At 53.2% G+C, this 23,636-nt stretch overlaps 1 protein-coding gene across 3 annotated transcripts in view; it reads left to right on the top strand.

Annotated features, from left to right (window-relative positions):
• Positions 1–23,636, top strand: part of EPHB2 (EPH receptor B2) — a 138,053-nt gene that overhangs the window by 33,705 nt on the left and 80,712 nt on the right. For all 3 annotated transcript variants that reach the window (XM_074161485.1, XM_074161486.1, XM_074161484.1), the window contains exons 2-3: positions 5,901–5,965; positions 9,943–10,627. In XM_074161485.1, coding sequence (XP_074017586.1) covers positions 5,901–5,965; positions 9,943–10,627 — 750 coding nt within the window. The remainder of the gene's footprint in view (positions 1–5,900; positions 5,966–9,942; positions 10,628–23,636) is intronic.

Here is a 23,636-nt window from a genome sequence, read left to right as displayed (position 1 = left end):
GCATGCTGTTCCCCCGCCAGCGGGTCGGCCAGGGGGGGATTGGGTTTCAGTTTGTTCCGCTGGCCATCGGCCAGGCAAAGCAAAGCTTGGGGCTGCAGGGAAGGGCCACTGGGTTTTCTCAGCCCTTCTCAGCTCTCACTGGCAAAAATATTATAATAAGGTTCCAGTAAAGCACAGGAGGCAGAGAGGGGCCTTTCAACTTCTGGAAGGGTAAATGGATCTGCAGCAAGGGCTCCTCGGGGCGGGGGACAGACGGGTTTCTCATTAGCCCCCCCCCTGGCGTGGGGATGTGGTGGCCATGCCTGAGGCTGGGCTGGAAACGTGATTTCAGGAGCACGTGTGCCTGCTTGGAGGAGTTTGTCCCAAGCTGTGGCATCTCCGGTGCACATCCCGGTCTTGCTCCACCCAGCTGGGCTCTGGCCCTAAGCCTGCTCCGCAGCATCCCTCCAGCCTGGACTCATCTGATGAGGTGCGTTAGGTGGGCTTCCAGGTCACGTCTGGGGGATGGTGACGAGGCGCAGTCTCTCCTCCCACGTCTGCCTTGAGATGACTTTGTTCCCAGCCCATCGGAGAGGTCTGGGCAACTTCTTGCTTTGCACGTCCTGCACTGGCCACAGCTCATGCAGTCCTGGGTCAACCTAGAAGCTCACTCCCTGGGTTAGAAATATTGTACCAGGATAAAAATGCTGGCAAGTTTCCTACCCTGAGGGAGGAGCTGGCGTGAGAAGTGAAAGGGGAAGGGAAAAAGTTGTGGGTGGAAAAATGAGGGTGGAGGCTCCAGCTATCTGTGGGGCTATTTATTTGTCCAGCTGTTTCTTTATCTGGATGAGTTTGGAGCCTGTGAATGTGAAGGATTTGCCAGGACTTCTGAGAAACTTGGGGCCAGATGCTCTAAATTGGTCTAAATTGGCAAAACTCCATGGAAGTTATTTTTCCGGACACAGAGAAGTGTGTCTGCAATGTGCACAGCTCCTCTGTTAATCCCTTACCCCTCTGGCCTTTCTGCCACTGTCCCTTGGTGCTGTCACTCTCCATCCCAAGTCCTGGCCATCCTGTGCTGGTGTCCCACATCACTGCCAGCGCCCAGCGTGATCCCAGTCTTGCCCTCCCCTCTCAGTCCTGACCTGGCCAGATGGGACAAGCTGGTGCAGCTGACACCCCCACACCCTTCTCGCTTGTGGCTGAGCAGCAAGAAGACCATGCGGAAGCGTAGGAGCCCCCCATAGCAGATCATCAGCGTGACAGCATCTTAGTGTAGCTGTCGAGCATCTGGAGGTCGTGGTACGGTGGAGATGATGCATCTTCAGCTGCAGAGTGCTTGAGCTGGAGCCCTGGCGTGCCCTCGTAGCAAGCAGCGGTGCTGGCGACGGACCCCAGCGCTGGCAGAAAGTTGCTTATTGAGAACGTCTTCAAAGTGAAAAGGACAGGCACTTATCTCCTAACTGTCCCGTGGGGAGCAGCACGGTTTCTGGTGGGAAGCGGGCCAGAGTTGCGTCTGCTGGTTTCGAGCAGCTGCAGATTTATTTATAATGCCGTGGGTAGCATGTGAATCTGCAGATAAACACGCGGGAGGGAAGAACACAAACAACAATATTGAGAAAATGATGCTCCAGAGAGAGCATTTCACTGAGCTGCAGCTATCGCCAGCCACCAGAGATGGGCCAGGGGCCAGACACCCGACCCTGCTGCTCCCACGTGGCTTTGCTCCATGTCGTCACCGCCATTGCTGGGGGGGTTGCTCTGTCCTGGATGCCAGGGGGGTCTTTATGGGTCTGCCAAGGCACCAGCCCCTCACCTTGTTCTTTGGTGCTGCCAGACTGACAGGATGGCACCGTGAAAGTGTTGGCTGTGACTGCAAGCGAAGCTGCCAAACTTCCTGGTTGAAGCAGGCACCTTCTCCTCTCCATGGTTGGCAGGGTGCTAACAGTTGGTCTTGGGGTTGCCCATCCAGAAATTCGTCCATCTTTGTTGTCCCCAGCCCAGGAGTTAGTCCTCTTGGGTGCCTGGAGCAGGGTATGAACATGGGGCAGTCCACAAGTAGGATCAGGAGACCTGCTAAGTGAGCCATGGCAGCCCACCACGGGTCACTGGGGGCGCAGAAGAGCAGTCCTGTTGACCCTGCTGCGGATGGATGAGATGCCTCTGGATGATGGTGGGTTCCTGTTCCTTGGGGCTTATCACGCCTCATGTGGGGCTTGACCTGTAGCAGAACTCTGTATGACTGATGTGTTGGTGCCTGGAGTCACCCATTCACTCAGAGATGTCCATGAGTTTCTCTGTGGTTATTGTACCTTGATGGCCAGAAGGAACCAAGGCGACTTCCTGCCCAGCGTGTGCTCCTGCCCTGCAAGATGTGATTCTCCAGCTCCTGGCTCACCCGGGATGGGGAAGGATGCAAATAGCTCAAGATCTACATCTTGGCAATTACTTTTCAGGTGCAATTATCTTCCCTGGTAAAATTGAATCTTATTCTCCATGTGTCTTACTGGGGTCAGCTCCCAGGCAAAGCTGTAGCTGCAATTTCCATCACAGCTCTGTTTGCTGCTACTTTCTCCGGGTGTAGACCACAATCAATCCTCTTCCAAACTCTTTGATGAGCTTCCACAGTCCCCCTGCAGCAGTAAAAACCTCCAGGAATTTCAACCTTTCTCTTGCATGGGTGAAGTTGGTGGTAAGGTCTTGTCTTGCTTTCTTAAACCTTCCTGGTTTATTGGTTGCTAGTTTGGACTCAGTGCCAGCACTTTAGGATGGGATGTCAGAGCAGGGCTTGGCTGCATCTTCATGGGGCCTTCCTGCCACCACAGCCTGCCCACTACTGCCTCCTGCTGTGGAGATCTGAGCAGGTCTGAGCCTGGGAAAGAGGCAAGAGAGAAGCCACTGCAGATGGTGGGATATGTTGATTCATTGGACATTTCTCCTGATTTTGATTGCTGGAGAAATGAACTGATGTCCTTCCTTTGGAAGTAAAAACCTTCTCAGGGATGAGGCAGCGATCTTCCCTGGAGGACCACGTGGCCTACTTTACCTCAGGTGGAGGGTGAGGGGTGCTCCTGGCCAGATATATGGGCAAGATAACTCTGTGGCAGGCCATTATATGGGCAATAAGTTGTTTTGAAGTCAACCCACCGTCAATGGATGGTGGAACAAACCCACACCACCATTGAAACCCATCCTGGCTTCACACCCACTTTTGCAGTCAGTGCTGCCAACCAGGTTCACTCCGATTTGATTCATGCCCACCAGTTGCTCACAATTTTCTATAATTCAGGCAACTACTGCTAAATGCTAACATGCCAACCCATCTCCAAATGGACTTCGGACAGGGCAGCAATTTGGTACAAAAGCTGTGCAAAAAGGGATGTTACAGCTGTGTGTGATGGGGACCACAGTCTTGAGGCCCACCCTACACAAAGTAGGTTGATAAACAGGAGCCTCAAAGAAAGGAACCTGTTTTAGGGTGGAAGAATATGGAAGCTAATTTAGTTATCTTGGAGATGATTCATTTGCCACCCTTAAGCACCACAAGAGGGAAGGGAGGTTTTGGATAGCAGAGGCTTTGTACAAGTAAAAGGAAATCTAATTGCTGGCAGCCAAACAGTGTAAATTCAGACTAAAATTAATGGAAGATTTTTTTTTATGAGAAGGTAATTGACCATTGGAAAAACCTGCTTAAAACCTGTGAATTCTTACTCCTTCCAAGATGTCCTTGGGCCACCTGAGGTAGATGCATAGCTCCAAGGAGATGTGCAGTCCTTCATCTGAGGGCAAGGGGCAGTGGCAAGGGCTGCAGGCAGCGTGCCCTGCAGTGATGCTCTGGGCACAGCATTTCCAGTGCACTCAGTTTTCATTAAATAAAAGGCTTATAAAAATGCAAAATGCTTCAAAATATTATATTTATTTGGGGAATTGTTTATACTCATTTAGAGTATATCTTTTACATTATAGTCACTGCTATTAATATACTTACTATGCACTGTCATTGATAGTTAAGATAAAGTAACTTTTAAGGTTTTTTTAAAGTAATGCAGCTTCGAGCTAGCGCTGGGTGAAAAATGTTGTTTTTCTTTTAGATCAAAGAGCCACCGGTGTTTTAATGAAAAAGCCAAATACTCTGCTAAAATAAACACTATTATTGAACTATGTAAACAAATATCCAGTTTAAAAAGAAATTTCATAGATCTGAACAACAACATTTCTGGACTAGCTGTTTTCCAGAACTCTTCCTAGTGGAAAAATTTGAAAAGAACTATTTTTGCTTTTTACTCTTGGAATAAAACCAAATTTTGAAATCCTGGTTTCCTGTGAGCTGGAAACCGCTGGCTCTAACGAGGAGTAACGAACAACCCACAGTCTGAAAATGATTTACTGCCAGAAGTAGGTGCAAGGAGCATATCTGTGCCGAGGCACTTTTTGGCTTGCCGATGGGAAGAGGGGAGCTCACGTGCGCTGTTGGGCGGGCTGAACAACAGCCATTTCTGCATCCAGGCTTGTCTCTTAAATGATAGGTCTGCCCAAAGCTGAGTTTTTCTTCCTTTGTTCAACACAGTGAAAGTGGAGAAGGTGGAGGTGATTTTGGGGGATTTGTTGCAGGATGCTTGGTTCTTTGGTGGTGAGAAGAAACAACAGGACACAGTTCCAGCCAGTACCTCTCCATCCCTCTTGTGGCCACGGGAATGGGCACCATTTCATGGATTATAAGATGGTGGCTGGAGATCTTGACTATATTGGGGTTCTCCTGGTTGAGGCATTGGTGTCCTGAGTGCACGCGCTGAAATCTGGTGCAGGTTCACATTCTCCCTACAAAGCAGAGGGATATAATTTCTGTGGGCATCACTTTGGCCTCAGCCACAGAATCACTGGCCGTACACTGGCCTGTACGGCCTGTCCTACAAGCATCATGCTTTTCTCACGTCCAGCCTCAGTGTGTGGAAACCTTTGGGAGTGATCTCTAAACCCCATTTCCTAAACACTTGAATATTGTCCTGTTTTCTCAAAACATGAGCATTGGGCACAGTGCAGACCCCCCCCGGTGTTGCAGTCAGCGTGTGACTGCAGAGCTGGAGGATGCAGTTACCCAGGTTGTGGAAACCACTCATGGAGATATCTGTGCGATGTATTTCTGATGGGGCCCTCCAGCCCCTTCCCCTGCTGGATGGGGAACACCCACACATGTTAGCCCGAGTATTGGGGGACCATAACCCGAGCATCCCTTCTCATGCCATTAGTGTGGTGTGGTAAGGCCAACCCATAACTATTTGGGATGGAAAAAGACTTCAGTGCTGGAAGTGTGATGAGCTGTAGGAAGGATGAGGAGGCTTTGCTGCCCTCATGGCTTAGGGAGACTTCTCTGTGCTGGGCGGCTGTAGCATCGCCTGACTTATTTCAATGCAAATCGACTGGAAAACCAGCTTTAATGTTGGTTTAATTTTTTAGTACTTTTAAGTCCTAAAAGTGCTGTTCCTTCCTGTGTGCTACTGCATCACCAAGGGTTCTACCTACCATGCAAAGCGCTGAGAAAAAAATATCCCAGTTTTGCAAAAGAAACTGGAAGGTGATGGAGGAAACACACGCAGGCTGGACTCCTTCTCTGCAGCAGCAGAGCTGCTCGAGGGCTGTGGTACCCTCATCCTGGGTTCTGAGAAGGAAAGTCCAGCTGGGACTGGTGGATGGAAGAGCATGTCCCCCCATGCATTGCAGGAGACAAAGGGGCCAGGGAGCAATGGGCCATGGATGGGGAATCAAATGGGTGGAGCGACCGATGCTGGGCTCCTCCCTGTCTGAGAGCTGGCTGGAGGGCTTGGTGCAGGCTGGGCTGGCTCCTCTCCACCTCTTTCCCCTTCGCCAGCCTCATGCCATTCACCAGATGGCCACTGACTCCTTGTTTCACCTTCCTCCTGCAGAGACGCTGATGGACTCCACAACGGCCACGGCAGAGCTGGGCTGGACGGTACATCCTCCTTCGGGGGTAAGCTATTCTGTCACGTTACGGGGGCCTGGAGCCGGGTCTGGGGTCTCCTGCTGCACATGAACGTAGGTGGGATGGCTCAATGAAAGTTGCCCACTGAAGCAAAGTGCCTTGGCCACGTGAAAGGTCTAATGGGAAGAGCACAAAAGAGGATGACAATTGAGGTTTCCTGTAGTTTTCTAGGAGCTGACACTTCGAAAAATTACCCTGGTGCTGGAGGAGTGTAATTCTTACCCTACAGCATCAGGACGACATGATGTTGGAGGAATCATACTCTGCGTAAAGCTGATCTGCAATCGGCTAAAAATCATGGAAAGGGAGAAATGAAATGCGAAGGCCACCATCATTTGTCCCCAGTAGCTCACTTGTTATCCCATGGCCCGACACTTGTAGCAGAAAAGGATGAGGGCATTGGCCTGCGAGGTTGCACCCACAGCAGCCATTTAATCAAGTCCTGAAATGACTGTCCTGGCATCTCATGGAGGGGCATTTGCTGGCTCAGCAGCGGCTGTCTCTCTGCTTTACTGCTGCGAAGCGTCCCCAGAGTCACATCCCAAGACCACCCAGAACAAGCTACTTTAAAGAAGAGCCTGGACAAGGCAGTACATCTCTGCACTCTTCCACTGATGACACAAAACCAGAGTGGCCCCAGCCACTTCCATGTCCCACAGGGTTTGTGTGGCACATCAAGGTGCTTCAGAGCATCCTGCCCTGCTCTGGCTGCGGTGGCTGGCGTGCAGCCCCGGTGCCTGACACTCCCAAACTGCTCCCTTGGGCTCAGGTGCACCAATCCAGCCTGGCCAAAACCTGGAGGTGCTCCCCATCCCCTTGCGCAGTGGTGGTCAATCAGGCTCCATCCTCCATCCACCCTCTGCTGGGGCTGGATGAAGATGTTTCTGTGGACCTCACCCTGGGGCTGACAGCATGCTCCCTCCCCGAGCCGACTTGGCAGAAGAAAAGAAACGGCCAAGAAAAGCCTCCATCGGGGAGATTAAACCTGGCTCCTGAGCAGCCGGGCCGCCCTGCCGTGCTGGGGCACGGGCGCTGCCGGCACTGCTCCCCCATCACCATGATAAAGCCCCGTGCCCACCCGCCCGCCTGGCCGCCCCCCAGCGCCCGCCCGGCCGCCAAAGGGGGATGACGGGCTCACAATAGGCAGGAGCAGAGGTCAAGTCTTTTTCTCTCCTCACCCAGCCTTTCTTGTTTGTGGTGTTTCCATATGTAAAGCACGCCTTGCTCCCGGCTCCCCAGCCCCGCGGTAATGAGGCCTGGGCCTGCTGGAAGCCGTCTCCCCGTGTTATTGTGCTGCCTTCTTCTTTTGAGCTCCCGGCATGTTAATTAGAGAGTGAGGAGAAAGGGAGAGGCTTCTAATTAAGCATCGAGGAAGCTCAGGGGCTGGTGCACAGGGGTGACTTTCTCTCCCAGATGAGAAAAGGGAGCTCGGGAGCCCCCTGCTCGCTGCTGCAGTGATGTGGGAGGATGCTGGGGGTCCTGAGCCAGCCCCCAGGGTGCCCCCTGGTACCCCGTCCCTGGCGGGATGGAGATGCCCCTCTGGAAAGTCCAGTGCAGTCCCAGCATTGCTGGTGGGATCACCTCCCATCCCCACCTCCAGGCAGGTCTCTGGGGGGCACGTGGCATGTGTGGTGCCCTGCGCTGTGCACGCCATGGGTGACGGTGCTGCAGCACCTTCACGGCTTCTCCCAGTGTGGCCTCATGCCCACTGGCAGGATGAGGCAGGGAATCCTCATGGAATACCCATGGTAGGTACCCAAGGTTGGGTGCAGCCAGCATCACCAGGGAGACAGAAGCTGCTGGGTACTTCTGTTTATTGCCTCTTTGGTGAGCTGAAAGCCAAACTGTTGCTTTTTTGCTGGCTGTGGAGCTCCCATGTGGCTCGTAGGTGTCCCCATGTCCTGCTTCCACTGTCTACTCTTCATCCCCAAGCTGGAGAGACTCTCCTTCCACCACGTGCTGCTCCTGCCAGGCCCAGGTGAGCTCTTCAGGCTGGTGTCCTGAAGAGGCCCTGGGGGCCGTGCAGGTGTGGATGGGGTCGGGGCAGTACTGGGCACCCCTGGGGCTCGGTGGCTGACACGCTCTTGTGGAGTGGGTCTCCAGGCAGGGGGAGCCATGTCAGAGGCAGGGCAGGGGAAGGAATTGCTTCCCAGTGCCTTGTCCTTGATTCCTTCACCCCCCTCCCAACCGGTGCCCTAAAAAACAGAGAGATCCTGCAATTTTCCACGACCAGTCTAAATTTGTTTCTGGAAAATAAAGAAAATGCACCCCATTGCATTTTGGTTTCTGCCTCCCCCAGCGATGGCAGCAGGTTTGCAGCCACTGCCAATCAGGAGGGGTTGGAGCTGTTTGGGGACCTTCCCTGACAGCCTTCTGTTGGGCTGTTAGCCTTGATGTGCGATGAGCAATCTGTCTCCCATCCCCGCAGTCCTGGCTGCTCTTGTGAGGCCGTTTTCAGGCCGAGGGGCTGGGGGTGCTCTGCTCCCACAGTGTTTTCCCTGCAGACCTCGGTCCCAGCGCGAGTGCTGGATCTGGGCTGTGCTGCCACCCTGCCCTGCGTGTCACCATCCCGCATCCAGGGCACGGTTGTGCTCGGGTTTTCACATCTGTGGGAAACGGCTCGGCTTCCACTTGAGCAGGTTTATGAACAAGTTCACGAGAAGCTGTTCCAGCTAGCTGGGACTGTGTCACACGCTGGACCCCAGTCCCTACTGCCAGCATCATGAGGTTGCTGCGGGTGGGGAGGGGGCAGCACAGGGAAATGTTCTTCCCACCAGAAAGGGCTGGGCTGGGTGAGATGCTCTCAGGAGCTGGGTGAAAGTTTCTCTTCCCACAAGGACTCTTTCCCATCTGGTGTCCCTGCAGAGGAGTGGTGGCTGTCTACAGGCTGCAGCTCTGCCCTTGCCTGGTGCGTCACCCACCCTGAAGTCTCCCTATCCTACAAAGGATGGAGTCAACAACAAGCACAGAAGGATTTGGCAAAAAACAGACTGTGGAAAGAGCAGGGAGGTGGGCAGGGCCAGGAGGTGTCACAGCAGCCCTGAGCTCTGCAGAGGCTCCTCCAGAGGTGGCAGAGTCAGCTTGTAGTCAGCTGAGCTTCCCATGAGGAAATATGTCAGCTCCAAGCAGTCCAGCTGAGAAGGATGTTCTCGTCATGCCACAGCTCACAGGACATGCCATAGATCCAGTTTAGGACAGCTGGGGCTAGGACCTATGCATGCCTGCAGGAGGGACCCCAAAGCATGTTGGCCTTTGCAGGGGCAGCGATGGGGGCTACCAGAGGGATCTAGCCCAGCATGTCCCATTCTGGGTATACACAGTGGGGTCTGCCAGGCTGTTATAAACCTTCTCTCCCACCTCTGGGTAGAGACCACTGGCTGCTGGCCCGGCCACTGCCGGCCGCCCGCACCGGTGCTGGGCTGCAGCCGGTGAGGAGTTTTTATGGCCGTGTTACACGCTCCTGAGAAAGCAGGTTCCGTCTGCCACGTCTGTAACCGTAGTGACACCGGTGGGAATACATCTGCTAAAGGCATCGCGTTGCTTTGCTGGGAGGCTCTGCCGTGTGGTGCAGCCCATGGGCAGGAGCCCCTGCTAAAGACATTACTGCAGAGGAGGTGTGTGGCCCCGCCGTGCCCTGCCATCCCACAGAGATGCTTTACCCTAAATGCAGGCACGGAGCATGGTGCTGCTGGCAGCGAGGTGGCCTCAAGCTCTGCTGAGGGCTTGGGCTACCTTGTCCCCATGGAGCAGAGCCTGCCTGGCATCACAGGGTGGGTCAAGCCCTGCTGAAGCAGGACAGAGGCATGTAGGTAGAGGGTGGCTGAGTGGGTGCTGGGGCATGGTGTGGGGCACGGGTACTGAGAGACCCTGTCCACTCAGCATGTGGTGGGGTTGGGAAGAGGTGAGGTGGGTGGGGAACATCAGTTTGGTGCAGCCCCTTGACTTGCCATGTCTCCTGTCCGCAGTGGGAAGAGGTGAGCGGGTACGACGAGAACATGAACACCATTCGCACCTACCAGGTGTGCAATGTCTTTGAATCCAGCCAAAACAACTGGCTCCGGACCAAGTACATCCGGAGGCGAGGAGCACACCGCATCCATGTGGAGATGAAATTTTCTGTCCGGGACTGCAGCAGCATCCCTAATGTACCAGGCTCCTGTAAGGAGACTTTTAACCTCTACTATTTCGAGTCAGACTTTGACTCGGCCACCAAGACTTTTCCTAACTGGATGGAGAATCCTTGGATGAAGGTGGACACGATTGCTGCCGATGAGAGCTTCTCACAGGTGGACCTAGGTGGACGGGTGATGAAGATTAACACTGAGGTGCGCAGTTTTGGTCCTGTGTCCAAGAATGGTTTCTATCTGGCCTTCCAGGACTACGGAGGCTGCATGTCTTTAATTGCCGTCCGTGTCTTTTACCGCAAGTGTCCCCGCGTGATCCAGAATGGGGCCATCTTCCAAGAAACCCTCTCGGGAGCAGAGAGCACTTCTCTGGTGGCAGCCCGGGGGACGTGCATCACCAACGCAGAGGAGGTGGATGTGCCGATCAAGCTGTACTGCAACGGGGATGGCGAGTGGTTGGTGCCCATCGGCCGCTGCATGTGCAGGGCGGGCTACGAGTCAGTGGAAAATGGGACCGTCTGCAGAGGTAACCGCTTGCCCTCGGCCTCGCTCCAGGCGCTTCCCTCGCTGCCAGTGGGCTGTGCTGGTGGTGGCAGTGGGGATTGGCAGCTGGGATCTGCATGAGCTGCCTGGGAGTGACCTCCTTGGGCAGGGGTGGGAGAGGAGTGTGCAGGGATGCGGGAGAGGATCGTGTGTGTGGATGTGGAGTCCTACCTGCCCTGAGCTCATCTATCCATTGCAGAGGCTCTGCGTTACCTCTGGGTCCTCAGAGCCACTGGGTCCAGGGATGCCGGCCTGTTGCTGGTGCCCTCCATGCTCTCCAGGTCTTGGAGGGGCACATGTGTGTGTAGCCGTGGTGCATGCTACCCATCTACAGTCACCTCCCAAAATACTGGGGCTGCTTTCACTTTGGTTTGCGCCCTGGGCCTTGGTGTAGGCTGAAATGCTTCTGGGGTGAGGGGAGCAGGAGTGCAGGCACCCAAAGGTGTTGTGGTGGGAGGGAGCAAGTTGTCTGCAGCATTTTCCTGGTGAGGTACCAATGGCCCAGGGTGGGACATGGTCACCGGCAGTTTAGGGCCAGGCTTGCCTCTCCAGCCTGGGCACCCCTGAGTCTTGTCCCTCAATTTCCTCAGCAGCCAAGGTTTGCCTGCCCTATATATGTTCTCCTGCCCTGTAGATATTCTCCTGCCCCTGTAGATGTTCAAAACAGAGTCCAAGAACACCCGCTCAGCCCAGCTGAACACTGTGGAGCCATCGTGGTCCTGGACAAGCGAGAGGTTCTGCATCACCCTCCCTAACAGCACCATGCCCAAACTCAGCTCCATGCTCCTCCCCAGCCCCGCGTGGGCTTGGGGAGGGAGAGAAAGGAGATGCTGGGAGAGAGATGGGGACCCGGGAGCTGCATGTTTAATGGGCACCTGCCCAGAGCAAACCATGGTGTTTGGCAAACGGACTTTTCCCCCCTGTCCGTGCCGAACATCAAAATCTCATTACAGTTTCAATAGCTTCGACACACTCTGAGCAGAGCTGGGGCTTCTCTGAGATCAATTATAGATACATCAGTGGGCACTGAAGAGCCCAAGGAAGGACAGGTCTCCTCTCTTCTTGCTGTGGGAAGGGGTGGCTGGGTAGGACCAAGCAAGCACAGGGAAGGTGCTGGTCTGTGGGGAGACACACACTTCGGAGAGGGGGACGGGCAGTCTCTGGCCATGCTCAGTTGGGACTGCAGGTTGGATTTCCCCTTGGAGGGTACACTGCGTCTTCTGCTGGTGGCCGGGCTGCTCACACGTCGAGCATCCTGATGTGCTGGGGATGTAGTTTTATGGGGGGGTTATTTAATATCTGTGCTTTGAGGTACTCCTTACTGTGCCACTGAACATCTCTTCCTGCTGAGCTAGGGGTGATCAAGTGTCCTCCAGCTGTAGCAGGGACAGTGCTGGGGACAGGGACAGCAAAGACTGCTGCAACGCAGGGAGTCTGGCTAATCCCAGCCTGGAAGGGAAGATCGGTGTTTTATGACACCCAAGTGAAACATTCCTAGCAACACCAGAAAGCCAAAATGATTCATGTCAGCTTTTCCATCTCAGCCTTTTTTTTTTTTCTCTTTTTTTCCCCTGAGCACACCCAGCACTGCACAGCGCTTTGCTCTGATGCAGGTACAGTTTCTTGGGGCTCCCCGGTCCTGCTGAGGACGGTCCCTTTGCCGGCCCTGGGGCTCCCAGGGCACCTCGTGAGAACCCTCTCCCGGAGGGGCTGGGAGGGGAGGCAGAGCAGGCAGGAGCCGGGGGCCGAGGTGGAGGGAGCGAGCGGGAGGGACAGGCCGAGTCTCCTCTTTGTCTGTGCAGCAGCAGGATTTTGGGAGGTCCGGTGCCTCGGCAGCTGTTTCTCCAGCCGGTGCTGGCGTGCGCCCGGCCCCACGTCCCTGCCGTCATTAATCACACTGTGGCCGGCAGCCCGCCCTCTCCGTGGGGCAGCTGGCTCTGGGGCTGCTTTCCCTTTCCTTTTCCCCTTTCCCTTCCCTTTCCCCTTCTCTTTCCCCTTTCCTTTTCCCTTCCCCTTCCCGCATGGGGCTGTGCCTGATTAGGGCTGGCTGGATGGGACCCCAGAGTTGCGTCAGACTGGGACACACCATTCGTTTTCCCCCAGCAGCCCCCGCAGGAAGAGTGGGGACTGGGAGGAGAGTCAGCCACAGAGTTGGCAGGAGCATCTCCATCCTCTCCCAGCGCCCCCAGTGAGCCCCACAGAGAACTGGGGAAGGGGCGAGTCACCCTGGTCTCTCCTCCCCAGCTCAGCTCGGGAAGGATCTGCAGATGCAGCCCTGCATCCCTGCCCATCTCCCATCGGGTCCCCACCCCTGGTCCCCGTGGAGGCAGCGTACGAGCTGCCTGGTTTGGGGGACTCGTACATGTGGCCAGCAGGTTTTCTCATATTTCGAGGGGTGGGAGGGAATCTGGGCCCCTTTCCAGCAGCAAAACAAAAGCAAATCTGAGCTGGCTTTCAGGGCGAAGTGCTCTCACATGGCTCAGTTGCCCAAAGGGGACATGGTGGGGAGCATGGGGGACATGGCTCACTGGTCCTGCCCCACCATGGGATCCTGGTGAAAAAGGGCATCCCAAGCAATGGACGGCCCCTTAGTGCAGCTGAAGGCGCTGGAAGGAGTTGCTCATTTTCTCTGCTGGGCTTTTCATCTGGCTAATACAGTGCAAGCCTGCTCACGGCAGTGTACACAAGGGATATTTATGGAGGAAGTTCATGCATCTAACAGCTTAAGCTCTTCTAAGCTTGCAGCCCCAGCACAAAAGGATTTGGGGGCAGTTAACAATTCTGTGTGGTTAAGAGATTTTCATTTTGCTGGGCCTTGCTCGCCGATCCCACAGGGCCCTGTGAGGGGCTGGCTGCTTGCTCCTCTTTGCCCTGCTCCTCCGCTCACTTCCCAGCTCCTTTCCACTGCGCCGGCGAGGGGCTCTCCCACCGCCTCCCCCAGCCCCGTCCTCCCACTTCACCTTCTCCTGCTCCCTGCCTGCCTCTTTTTTCTCTATCTCCCTGTTCTTTGTCTGCTGCCTCCCCCCTTCTCCCCCTCGTCCCTCCCATGCAGCACGTTAGGCGCATTTCTCTCTCTGCCTCCCGTATCCATTGGCTCCGCTCTGCAGCGGCGGAGGCAGAGCTATTGTGCTCTCGCTGTCTGCGCTGGACGGGAGGCGAGCGCTGCCTGCAAGGTCTCTGCCTGCTCAGGGATGGCAGCTGCTGGCTGCTGGTCCCAGCTGTTGAACCCTGTGTCCATCCCCAGCTCCTCTCCAGCTTTGGAGGACATCTGCCCATGTGTCTGATCACGGTGTTCACAGTGGGGCTGCTGCACTCCTGAAGCATCAAGTGCGGGGAGTCCTGGTCTTGCCGTGGTGACAAGGGATGGGTTTGCCCTGCAGAAGCTGGTGGTGACATTCTCTTGCTATCAGACATGTGGCATTATCCCTTGGGGTCACAGGCATTTCTGAGGAGGAGGGGAGCTGGTGACATGCTGGTAAGAGGAGAAAGCTGGTCACCTAGGTGATCTGTAGAAGATCCAGGCTGCTACCTGTATTCTCCAGCTCTAGGTGGAGCTGGGCCAGCCCTGTGGAGAGCCTGAGAGCTAAACAGTGTGGCCCCTTTAGAGCCTGCACTGCCTTCTTCCTGCTCCTTTCCTGGGGGGCAGAGCCAGGAGGGAGGATGTGAGGGATCTGACCCAGCTCCAGCACCCAGCCTGGTGCTGGTCCTGTCCAGCCCCACCAACACCACAGCCCGGTTCCATCACTGACCCAGCTGGATACTCCCAGCTCAGCTCCAGCTCTGACCCTGCCCAAGTCCAGCTCTAAAGGGAGAAGTCGGGGGTTATTGCTGTACCAGCAGGCTGGTACCTGGGGTGTCCCAGTCTGGGGCTGTGTAGGGCTGGCTGGTAGGTTTTGGTAGGGCTGTGCCCTTGAAGATCTGTGTGTCCTACAGGTGGGCTCCATGACGGGCTTCCCTGCCTATACTTGCCTGTTATTTTGAGGTCCAGTGCAGCAGATCTGCCACCACCCCACTGTGTGCTGGGGACGCGGGGGCAGAGGCAGGGATGTGCATGTCAACCCAGAGCTGTTCCTCCATCGCAGAGGTGTGGGAAGCAATGGGGGTCTGTCCCAGCTGGGCTGTGCTTGGGTTTCGGAGTGGGGCAAGTATGTGCTGAGGTGTGAAGGGGCCTGCAACTTTCTGATGTGCTGGAGAAGGGTATGTCCTAGCTGTCTTACAGTCACGTCCCATAAGTACGGGATGTTTTGAAGATAAGAGGCTATTTATGGCTCCATGCCTGTTTTGGGTCTGGGCCTCCACTGATAGTGCTGGACCCAGCCAATAAATTGTAAGGCCGTAGGGGTAATTAAGTTCTTACAGGAAGCATTCCTGCTTGAGCTGGAGCAGATACAGCCAATCATGATGTAAATGTTTCCAGAGATGGAGAATTGCCCGTTAAACACTTCCAGCAGTTGTTCCTGCCTTCTTACCCCCGGCTGCGCCTGGCACTCGGACCTCAGTGAACTCTGTCCATCACCACACTTCAGCTTTCTGTGGGCCTGTTTAAGAGTAATCCTTGGCCCCCAATCCTCTGGTAAGGGTCTCGGCCAGATTTTTTGGCTCTTCCAGGCTCTTGGCACTGCTTTAGCCTTTCTGTTGGCAGATCCACTGTCCCACATAGGGGATGCTCATAGCCAAGTGCCAGAGGAGATTCTGAGATTTCCCTCTTCCTACATCCCCCCTTTGCTTTAACCATTTTGGCAAAGGTGTTTCTCTGGGTGCTTTTGAGGGATCCTTGTCCTTCCCAGTGTGACTGGGAGCAGATACCTGCTGTGGCCCGCGTCCGTATCCCTGGCGGTGTGATCTGACATGTGTTTGTACTGAAATGCACATTCCTTGCTTGTTCCCAGCTCACTGAGGCAACCAGATTGCTGTGTATCAGGAACCCATCATCTTCAGTATTTACCACACTACAACTTCCATGTCATCAGCTAACTTTATTGGGAATGGTTTGGGCTTTCTCCTGGGTCAGTGATAAAAATGTTAAATAGCCCAAAGGCATGAACCAAATTTGTTGGCTCTAGTAGAAACAGACCTGCTCTCTGCACATTCCCTGCTTAGATCTCAGACCATAGTGGTATCAGCTCGCCAAGTTTTAATGCATTGAATATGTCCCACAGTGTTGGTGGACCTTCTAATTTCTGAATCAAAATATCATGTGTTACCAAGGGAAATGCACTGCAGAAGTTTGGGTGCGTCGCATTAATGCTGTTACTTCTCCCAGCCAATCTTGTAATTGCATCAAAAAACCGCACGAGGCTAATTTGCCTTAATCTGTTTTCCATAAATGTTGGTAGGTTGGCACTACTATTACTACTTTCCTTTAATCCTTCGCTGTCTGAACCCTGTAGCTGGCACATCCTTATTTGACTGGCACTGATGTTGCAGTGGCAGTCCTAAAATAGCCAAGACTGCCTCATTTAACAAATAGCTTTTTCTTACATCTCTGAAACATCCTACTACTTCACACTGTGTGGAAAGTGAACATTAAGTGTCCACTGGTTCATCAGCCATCTCTTTAAAAAGTCTTAGGTAGGTGCTATCCTGACATACTGATTTAACAATGTTTAACTTTAGTAGCTGCTATTTAACATCTTGAGTTACTGCTGGAATGGAAAGTATTTCACCATCATCCTATAACATGATTACATCACCTGGCTTCTTCCCAAGTACAAAACAGGAATTTGTCTGCCTTTTCTGCAGGGTTGTTGACAATTTGAATGCTCCCAGCCGGCCGTGGCTCGATGTCATTGTGGATACTGCTCTTTAGGCTTCTCCCTCTCCTCCCTCTCCGTCTGGGAAGCAAGAATACAGCGTCTTTCTTTCCATTGCTTTGATTCTTCTCCCTCCTGCTTCTTGCTGACCTCTCCATGTTGTGAATCCAATTAGGGCTGTGGTGGGGATTACAGCTGCTCAGTATTATCCACCCCAAGCCTGCCTGGTGTGCCCTGGGGTCAGAGGAGATGCCAGCTTGTCCTCTGCATGTTGCTGGGTGGCGTTTGGGCTTCTGAAGGTTGGAGTAGAAGCAGGGGAAGCCTAGCAGAGTAAGGGAGTGTCAGATGGGGGGGGTTTGAGGCATTTATTTCCTGGCAGTCTGAAGCCTTAAGAGATGCTGACCTCACAAGGAGGGTCACAGGTGGTCCAGGAATGGGGCAAGACATCTGCTGCTGAAGGAGGGAGGTGGATGACTCACCTCAGAATAGGAAATGCCACTTCTGAGGGACTAGACCTTCGTGGCCAAAAGCAGGCAAAGGAAATGAGAACTGCTTTCTCATTTTGCTTTCAAGACGAGAGATGGACTGAGACCTTTCACTAAAGTCTTTTGTCTATGGAGAAAGGAAGGAGATGAGGTTTTCCAGGACACGAGTGGGATGTTTGAACAGCAGGAGTGTTGCAGAGCACTCCCAGCCCTGTTGTGAAGGTGTAGGAAAGACCCCAGCAGGCTGCAGAAGACAACCCGAGAGCAGCCCACTGGAAGCTTGAAGAGGAAGAGCATATTCTCATTTATTAGTATGGGCAGGTCACGAGTCCCTTGGGTTGGAGAAAGGGATGGAGATCTCAGGTCCAGCAAAACCCATTGGGAGTTTCCTGATGGAAATGCTGGCTGTCCCTGGGATTTCTCAGAGCGACGTGGTGGAGTTTTGCATTGCCACTGTCTGTAATAGCTGGTGCTTCCCAGCCCCTTGCATGAGCTCCTCCTTCTCTCTGCTCAAGCTCTTCCCCACAGAGCTGCTGGAAAGGTCTCTGCTCCCCTTCCCGCTTGGGGACAGGTTGCTCCCCCCATCCTTACTCCCCAGGCATCTCGTGCTGGGATCAGCAAGAAGACGGGAGGAGGTGGGTGGAAGCAGAGCCAGAGGGCCTCCACTGGACAAAGAGTGGTGTTCCCCTCTGACCCTCCACGTGTACTCCAGTGTCCGGGCTGCGGGGATGGGAGCCCTGTTGTGACATGGCTGCTTTTATCTGGAGCTGACATCTGTATTGATAAGAAAATCTCCCCCTGACTTATTTTTACAGATGAAACAGCATTTTGGATCAAATACCACATTCCAGGTCTTGCTACGCCCATGTGAGCGGGGAATAGAGGCTCTGGCAGCATCCCGTGCCGGCGCCGGCGGGAGACCAGCATTTATTCCTGCTTTTCCTCTCTCTCCTTCATAGGCCTCGCTTTCCACCCCCCACCGCCCGCTTCGTTTCTTTTTTTTTTTTTTTTCTGAGAAAAGTGGTAAACATTAATAGGAACTGGAATGAATATCTGGAATCCAGGCCCAGGCTTCCAGGATTTTAACTCATTATTGCCATAAAATGAAGGGAATGTGTTTCTTACTGTTCTGTAAGAACAGTAAAAACTGTTAGTTTTTCCTTTGAATCAAAGCACTCAGAGATTTGGGGGGCAAGGAGGGTTTTTCCCTAAATTCAGCATAGTGCTGAATCTTTATGGGGCAAGAGGAGAATATTCTTCATTGTATGCAACTTGAGGAAAACTGGAGAAAATGCTGCTTTTGAGGGTGGTTTTTTTTTCATTTGGGATTTTTCTGTGAGTTGGGCCAAAACCAAGAGATTATTTTGACCATTTAATTTTGGGAAATACCTTCAGACAATTCTCTCCAGGGAAACACACCAATTTAAAGTTAGTCTGATGTCAGATGATCACTCTGTAAGAACACAGTTATTTTATTTTAGTGATACAGAGTAAAAATCTTACAGAAAATTTAATCTAGAAGCCATGATTAGCTTAATTACCTCCAGGGAAACTCTTTATTGTTTCCCCATATGCCTTAGAAACATAGTATATCACTGGAAAGTACATATAAAATCCCCATAAAGGTTAGGAAATGGAATCAAAGTGTTTCATAGCTGTGTTACATAGACCAAACTTCAAACAATGTTAAATTAGGTTTGCCCAAGTAAAATACACAACTTTTTCACATTTAGAAAGAGACCTTAAGTTCTGTGACACCGATCCACGACGCCCAGTCCTTGCGCATGGGTGTTATAACTTAAACACCGTAAGGAAGGAGTTGCCTGAAGGATGCGGAGCAAAAGCAGGCAGAAGTGCGGAGAGCGCAGGCTGGTGGGTCTGAGGCGTCCCCTCATCACCTTCATTTCTCATCATTTGGGGAACTGGTGTCTAAGAGAAGAAAATAAAAAAAAACAAAAAACAAACAAACAAACAAACAAACAAAAATGTTGTGAAGTATTAAAAAGAGAAGAGACAAGGAAGAAGAGGCATGGCTCAGCAGATGGTGGGATGTGGCCAGCAGCTGGTTTAAGGCAGGACTGGAGAGCGCTGCCATGCTTTGGGTGGGCTGTGACTGCACTGGAAATACATTTACAAACAGAAGAGGCTCTGAACCAGTATCCGTGACTTCCTCCCTACCAGTGAGCTTCAGTAGGACTCTTCCTCCAAGTGAGCAGCAGCCTCATGCCCACCCAGCTCGGATGCCTTTGCTGGAGTCCACCATCTGCCCAAGAGGTTGGGAGACTGGTTGTGGTACATGAGAAACTAGTGATGTGCAGAATGGCAGGTCTCACAGGCTGGAAAATGGGGAACAAGGTGTAGTGTGTCAGGAAACAGTAAGTCACTGGGTCTTGGAAAACCCTCTATTAAGAGGAGACAGAAAAAAAGTCCTACTGAGAATGGGAGCTACCAACTCAGTGCATTACTCCTCCCACATCCTTTTTTTCAAAAGGCATCCGAAAGGAGGACCTGTGTGAACACAGTGTGTTCTGCAGGTAGGTGACACCCATGAAGCTTTTCCAGGTCTCTGAAGCAAGGTCTTCAAAGATAGGGAGCGCTTCTTTGCCTCGATGGGTTGAAAAGACAAAAGGTGTCAGCATCTTCCCAGAGTCCTTGGAGGGAAACTGGAGATACTAGCTTTGCTCCCTGTGAGACCTTTGCAAAAGCCCATCTCATGGTTTCAGTTGGCCAACGGGGCTCTTGACACTTGAGTGTAGGGTTCTTCACCCCTCCCCGGTTGGCTGTGGGTGCCACAGGGATGCTGCAGAGGCAGCCAGTGGGGTGATGGGCATGCCTAGACCACGAGGTGAGGGTCCCATTGGAGGACCACGGGGTTTGGTGGGCAATGGCTTGAAATAATACCTATGGCTAATGGGGCAAATTCAAAATGCATTTTGAGGCAATATCTTTTTCTTCAGTATTTGGACGCTGACAGTTTTCAAGGATGACAAGTTCCTACTTGCAAAGTCTTTTTGCACTTTCAGACTATTGTGACATTCAGAGCTCACGGAGACCTAGTGTTCAAGAAGACAATTTTTAAGTCTGAAACCAAAGCTAGGAATTTCCTTTCGAAACATTGTGATCCCTGGAGTCCCACAGTTGTTATACCTGCAGCTGTGACAGGAGACAGAGCAGAGTGAACAATAAACGGACATGTGACAAAGGCTTTATTCATCTCGAACTATCAAAATGCCCAAACCCTCAAGATTAGCAAGAATTAAAGTGCAGCCTGAAGTGAAGCCCATAAAGTAGAGTAATGTGGATGCTTTGCTCCGAATGGCATCTCTCCAGCCTGGATGGCTTTTGAAAGGATCATAGCGACTTCTGAAGCGGTTGTAGTGACAGATAATATTCGTCAAAGAGCAAATAGCACACTCCATTAGATGCACGATATCTACCTTTTTACGGCATCAGGTCTCCAGGAAGCTTTCTGCAGAGTCACGGGAAGAGTCTGTGCAGCATCGGGGGCATGTTTGCTCTCAGGCATCAGCAGGTGGTTTCCATCACACTGTTCCACCTATCTCCCTGCCCTTCACGAGGGCCATTCCCGAGCACGTCCCCCTGGGGCGTGCAGAGTGGGTGGATGGGGGCTGGTGCCCCGTGAGTGGCCTGAAGTGCCCACATGCATGGACCATCAAGGGACCCGTGGGGTGCAGGAGACTGCTGGCATCAAACCCTTATCTGGGGACTTCTAAGGTGCTGATCTCTCTCTTGAGGCATTTTAGTGGAAACCAACTGTTTTTTCTTGAGCCTTTCTCTGCCCCTTTCCCTTTCCTGCCTTTATCCTTATCCCTCCAGTCTTGTGTGCCGGTGACAATTCTCCAGACATCCCTATTGCCGTAACAATGATCAGGAGCATTATTTTGGCAGATAACCTCCCCATTCATCCCCACCTGGGTGGCTCAGGATCCTACAGCACTGTGTTTGGCTTGGAGGGAGCTGTGATGAGGGAAAATGAGGAGGCGATGCCTCGGGCTGCCCAGGCAGTGGATGCTGGAACTACTCTCTCATGCCAGCTGTCGCCCAGAGGATCCCGGTAGCTGAAGGCACGAAGCTTAGGAGGGTTTACTGCAGTGGGAACACTACTGCTGCAGGCCTTTCCTTGCAACACGGCGAACAAAATTAATTCTGAGCCTTTTGGCACAGCCCTTGTTAATGAAACAAAAAGAGTAAAAGCGGGGAAAACAAGATTAGGAGAAACATTCGGGGAATGGGGACTCACACCCAGAGAAGCTTCTCGTTCACTTTTCCCTGCTGTGCACCCCAGTGATGGATTAAAAATTGCCTGCATTTGCCATTGCATTGCTACTTGCAGTCCACAGCATGCTTCCCGGCGCGTGGTGCCTTGCCAGCCTTCCTCATGTTTGGAGGAGGCGAGCGATGCTGTAATTTTCAGTCACCTTCACAAGTACAGTGGTTATGCTGTTACCATCACCTACGTCAGCCTGGACATTGATCTGAGCAATAATGTTGGTGTTTTACTCTCAATTTACACCCTAGGAGTGGACCTGTGGCACAGACTGAAGAATAAGAGATGAGGTAGCTGTTGTAGGAAAAATAATCTCCTGGCTTTCTTGGGCTCAGTCTTCCAGCTGTGGAAGTGCAAATCCTCAGAGCTTGTGAAAGGTCTGTGGCGCTGGAGATGGCAGAGCACACCACTTCACTGCCGGGTACTGCTGCCACTGATTGTTCTGCTTTCTAAAGAGGATTAGGAGGCCAGAAGAGGAACTTTATCATGCCCACTGCTTGCTTGCGTTGCCACCATCAGTATTGTTAATTTGCAAATAGAGTGACAAATCTAAGCATGTGTATCTTCAGGATACCCTATAATTAGAACTGGTCTTTTTTTTTTGCTTCTGGAAAGGTTTTTGCTGTCTGGCTCAGATGGAAGCGATCCCAGTTTGTTTTTGTTTCTCTTGAATTAAAGCGCGGCTGCTCTTTCCAGGATTTCCCAGGCAAAAATATGCGCACGGGGACCTGCCCAACATGCGCGGTGGTTCCTCCAGGACACGTCGAGCCCAATGCATGTGCACTTCACACACAGCCTCCGCGTGCTCAACTGCTCTAACGATTTTGGTTGCATTTGGCTCCCTGCACCTTTGCAGGGGCCACGGCGGGGATTTGCCCGTGCGCGAGGGCTGCTTTTCTGGTGCTTCCAGCTGCGAGGCAGATACAGAGCAGAGCGTGGGAAGAGGGGGTACGCGTGGGAAAGCAGTCAGAGCATAACATGCAGAGCTGAGCAGAGGGTTCAGACTGGATGCAAGTTGCTGTTTTGCTTTGTCCTGCCTAAAGAAGAGAGGTTTGCATGGCACATTTCTCCAGCAGCAGAAGTCCTCCCTCCTGCCCAGGTTGCCTGACACCAGGGCTGCCTTGCCTGCTGCCATGAGGAGGGGTCAGAAGAGCCTTGGTGGAAACCAGGAGGATGTTCCCAAGCCAGAGATGGGGTAACAGGACATGTGGGACCACTGCTGCTGCACCAGCCTGACCGTGTTGCATACGTCTGAGGGGGGGGCCCTGAGATGAGGTTTCCATGGAAACCAGAGCCGTGATTTCCTGCACGCCGATGTGCTGGAAGGCCAAAAGCAAACGTGGGTGGGAGGGAAGAAGCAGCATATGGTGGGCAATAAGCCATTCCCAGGGACCTTCATCCCTGAGTGCAGAGGAGAGGAGGGAAGAGGGACATTTCGGTACCCTGGGCTTGCTTGCTGCCTCCCTGGAGCTCGGACCGTGGCTGGGAGCAAGGACCAGCCCTGGCAGAGGGCTCCGGGGGGACACCATCCATCCATACAGGTGTCTGGCACGGCGTCTGCTCCTGCTGTGGCAATGGCTGCTGTCCCCAACGTGAGCTTGCAAGGATGCAGCATCACAACAGAGCTCCATGCCAGCCCAGTGTGCTCGCTAACAAGCAGGATTAATTAATTAGCTCAGGAAGAGCTGCAGCAATAACGCTCTTGGCGTTTGGTCTGTGGGCTCTGCCCGTGTGCATCACCTCTGGGTGCACCGCGGCTTCCCCAGTGAGGTACTGCGGGCTGTGGGAGGGTGACGAGGGCAGATCGACACCAGCCAGGGTGGAGGTGACATCCCCAGGCAGAAATACATGCAGACTTGTTGAGCAGGACGGTGGGATGCCTTCAGACAGCTGCTGGGTCCTGACACAAGCACATCTGGCTCAGATCTGGTGCAAAGCCTGAGGCTTGCAGGAGTCCCCGGTATTTTGTCCCACTGTGAGCTGACTTGCTGGATCCTCCTTGAAGTGCAGCCACGCACATCCCTCATGCCCTGCAGGTGCCTGGCGTTGCCCGGGCACCGCTGCATCTGCACCCGTGGGCTGGCATCCCCACGTCCCCGCCGTCACACACCACCTTCGAACCTGCGGGCCGGGTTGCGGCTGCAGCAGCGATGAGTGCTGGAGCTGCTAGCAGACTGGAAATGTCTTTTGTCAAAGCTTGAGATGCCTCCAACCTCCTTTAATTAAAGACAATTACTGCTTTCAGCCCCTCTTCACAGCTCAGCTGGGTTGTTTGCAAACACACAGCTGCGGGAGTCTTTGTGCCCCTCTCTGAGTCCCGCTTCCCTGGAGACGCACAGAGGTTTCTTTATTACCAGCATTAGGGCTAGCGAGCGGCTGGGGAGGAGAAGCCCCCTCCCTGGGCTCCCGGGGTGTTTGGGGCTGCAGTGCAGGCTCTGCAGGCAGCCTGGAGCAGCCCTGATGCCC

Source organism: Numenius arquata, chromosome 20, assembly GCF_964106895.1.
Source record: "Numenius arquata chromosome 20, bNumArq3.hap1.1, whole genome shotgun sequence".
Lineage (NCBI taxonomy): Eukaryota > Metazoa > Chordata > Aves > Charadriiformes > Scolopacidae > Numenius > Numenius arquata.
The sequence above is the reverse complement of the archived record's forward strand: the minus strand, read 5'-3'. Positions and strand labels throughout refer to the sequence as shown.